The sequence below is a fragment of the Trypanosoma equiperdum genome (assembly GCF_001457755.1).
Source record: "Trypanosoma equiperdum strain OVI genome assembly, contig: ctg_766, whole genome shotgun sequence".
Classification (NCBI taxonomy): Eukaryota; Euglenozoa; class Kinetoplastea; order Trypanosomatida; family Trypanosomatidae; genus Trypanosoma; species Trypanosoma equiperdum.
Genome location: NW_027124716.1, coordinates 2,386 through 3,823, shown reverse-complemented (window position 1 = coordinate 3,823; position 1,438 = coordinate 2,386). Strand labels below are relative to the sequence as shown.

Genomic DNA, 1,438 nt, shown 5'->3' with positions numbered 1-1,438 from the left:
TTTTTTTTTTTGCATGTTTGGTTCGTTGGTACCTTTTGTTGTTTGTTTGCCAGCTTATGGTGCAATTACATCAGTTGTGTCACTGAAAAAAAAAAGGTGTGATACGGCTGCTGCTGCTGCTGCACTTTTGCCTTTTTGGTGGACGTTTGTTTCCCTCCTCCTTGCACATGGTTTGTGATACTTCACCCGAACGGTGCGTCTACGCGATTAACCCCGGTCCATTTAAAGCAGCGTGAGGAAGTGTATGCGAGACGTAAAAGCTTGAAGTATAACCGAAAAGTGTATTTAAAATAAACAAAAAAAAATATAATAAGACCGGTTATCGGTTATTCCCCTTTTGCTTTTTTTTTGGGGGGGGAGGGGGGAGAGGGGGAGTAACTATTAAACTTTTTGTTTACTTCCCCTTTTCTATTGCCTTGGAAGGACAGACTGTAGAGCGCGTTTGAGGGGGGTGGTCGAAACCGACTTGAGGTCGACGGGCTGGAGTCACTGTTATTAATTCCCCAGCGCTGAGTGTACAGGGGCATTCACACGCGTCTGTAGCAATACATATCCAGATAAACGGGAATAAATACAATAAATAAGTATACATAATACTGTATTGAGAAGTTAGTCACCATTTTGACAAGATGCCGGCCACTGAGATGCAACAGATGGAAATGGATATGGTGCAAGGCATGTATGATTCCTTCACTCTTTGCAGTGAAGACCCTCCAACATATTCGGTCGTTCTCTCAGCTACGGAAGATGAGCCGCCGGAGTTACGCGTCACTGTTGTATACGAGTCTGATGACTATCCCGAAACAATGGCACCGACTGTACGGCTGGAACATTTCGCCAAAAATCGTCGTATGCCCACTGCTCCACTTTTAAAGGAAATAATGGAACTCTGTGAAGAGCAGATAGGTATGCATAGTATTATCTCTGTACTTCAAAAAGCCCAAGAGTATTTGACAGAGTTTGCAGAGGGAGATGAAAAGGCAGAGTTGCAAAAAAGGGGCGAGGCGCTTGGAAACGCAGCCGGTACCGCGGTTGTTCAGGACCCGACCATTCGAATTGGTAACGCCGTTACACGCGAGCTCTTCGAGGAATGGAGTCAAAAACGCAGAGCCGAGAGATTGCGGGAGCGTGAAGCTAATGAAAAGAAAGTTAGTGGAAAGCTGACAGGTAGACAGTTGTGGGATGCGGCGCTTAGGAACACGGAGTGGGACCTGTTTTGTGGCTCGGATACCGAACAAGATGTTGATTTGGACGCTTTTGAACCGGTAGATGAAGACAACTTGGACGAGCAGGAGTTTGATTTGGATGAATGAGATTGCAGGAGGGAGGGCGAGTTTGTGGTGCAGGTAAATACTGGTGGGGAGATGAGAATAATGATCATATCCGCGTGGTTACATTTTTAAAAATTTAGAAACTTAATTCCTGAATGGGCTTCTGA

At 45.3% G+C, this 1,438-nt stretch overlaps 1 protein-coding gene across 1 annotated transcript; it reads left to right on the top strand.

Annotated features, from left to right (window-relative positions):
* Positions 1–629: 629 nt before the first annotated feature.
* Positions 630–1,313, top strand: TEOVI_000359300 (RWD domain-containing protein; the record flags this gene model as incomplete). The annotated part of the gene is made up of 1 exon (XM_067226481.1): positions 630–1,313. The coding sequence occupies one exon, from the start codon at positions 630–632 to the stop codon at positions 1,311–1,313; it is 684 nt and encodes a 227-aa protein (XP_067082582.1).
* Between the last annotated feature and the right edge of the window lie 125 nt (positions 1,314–1,438).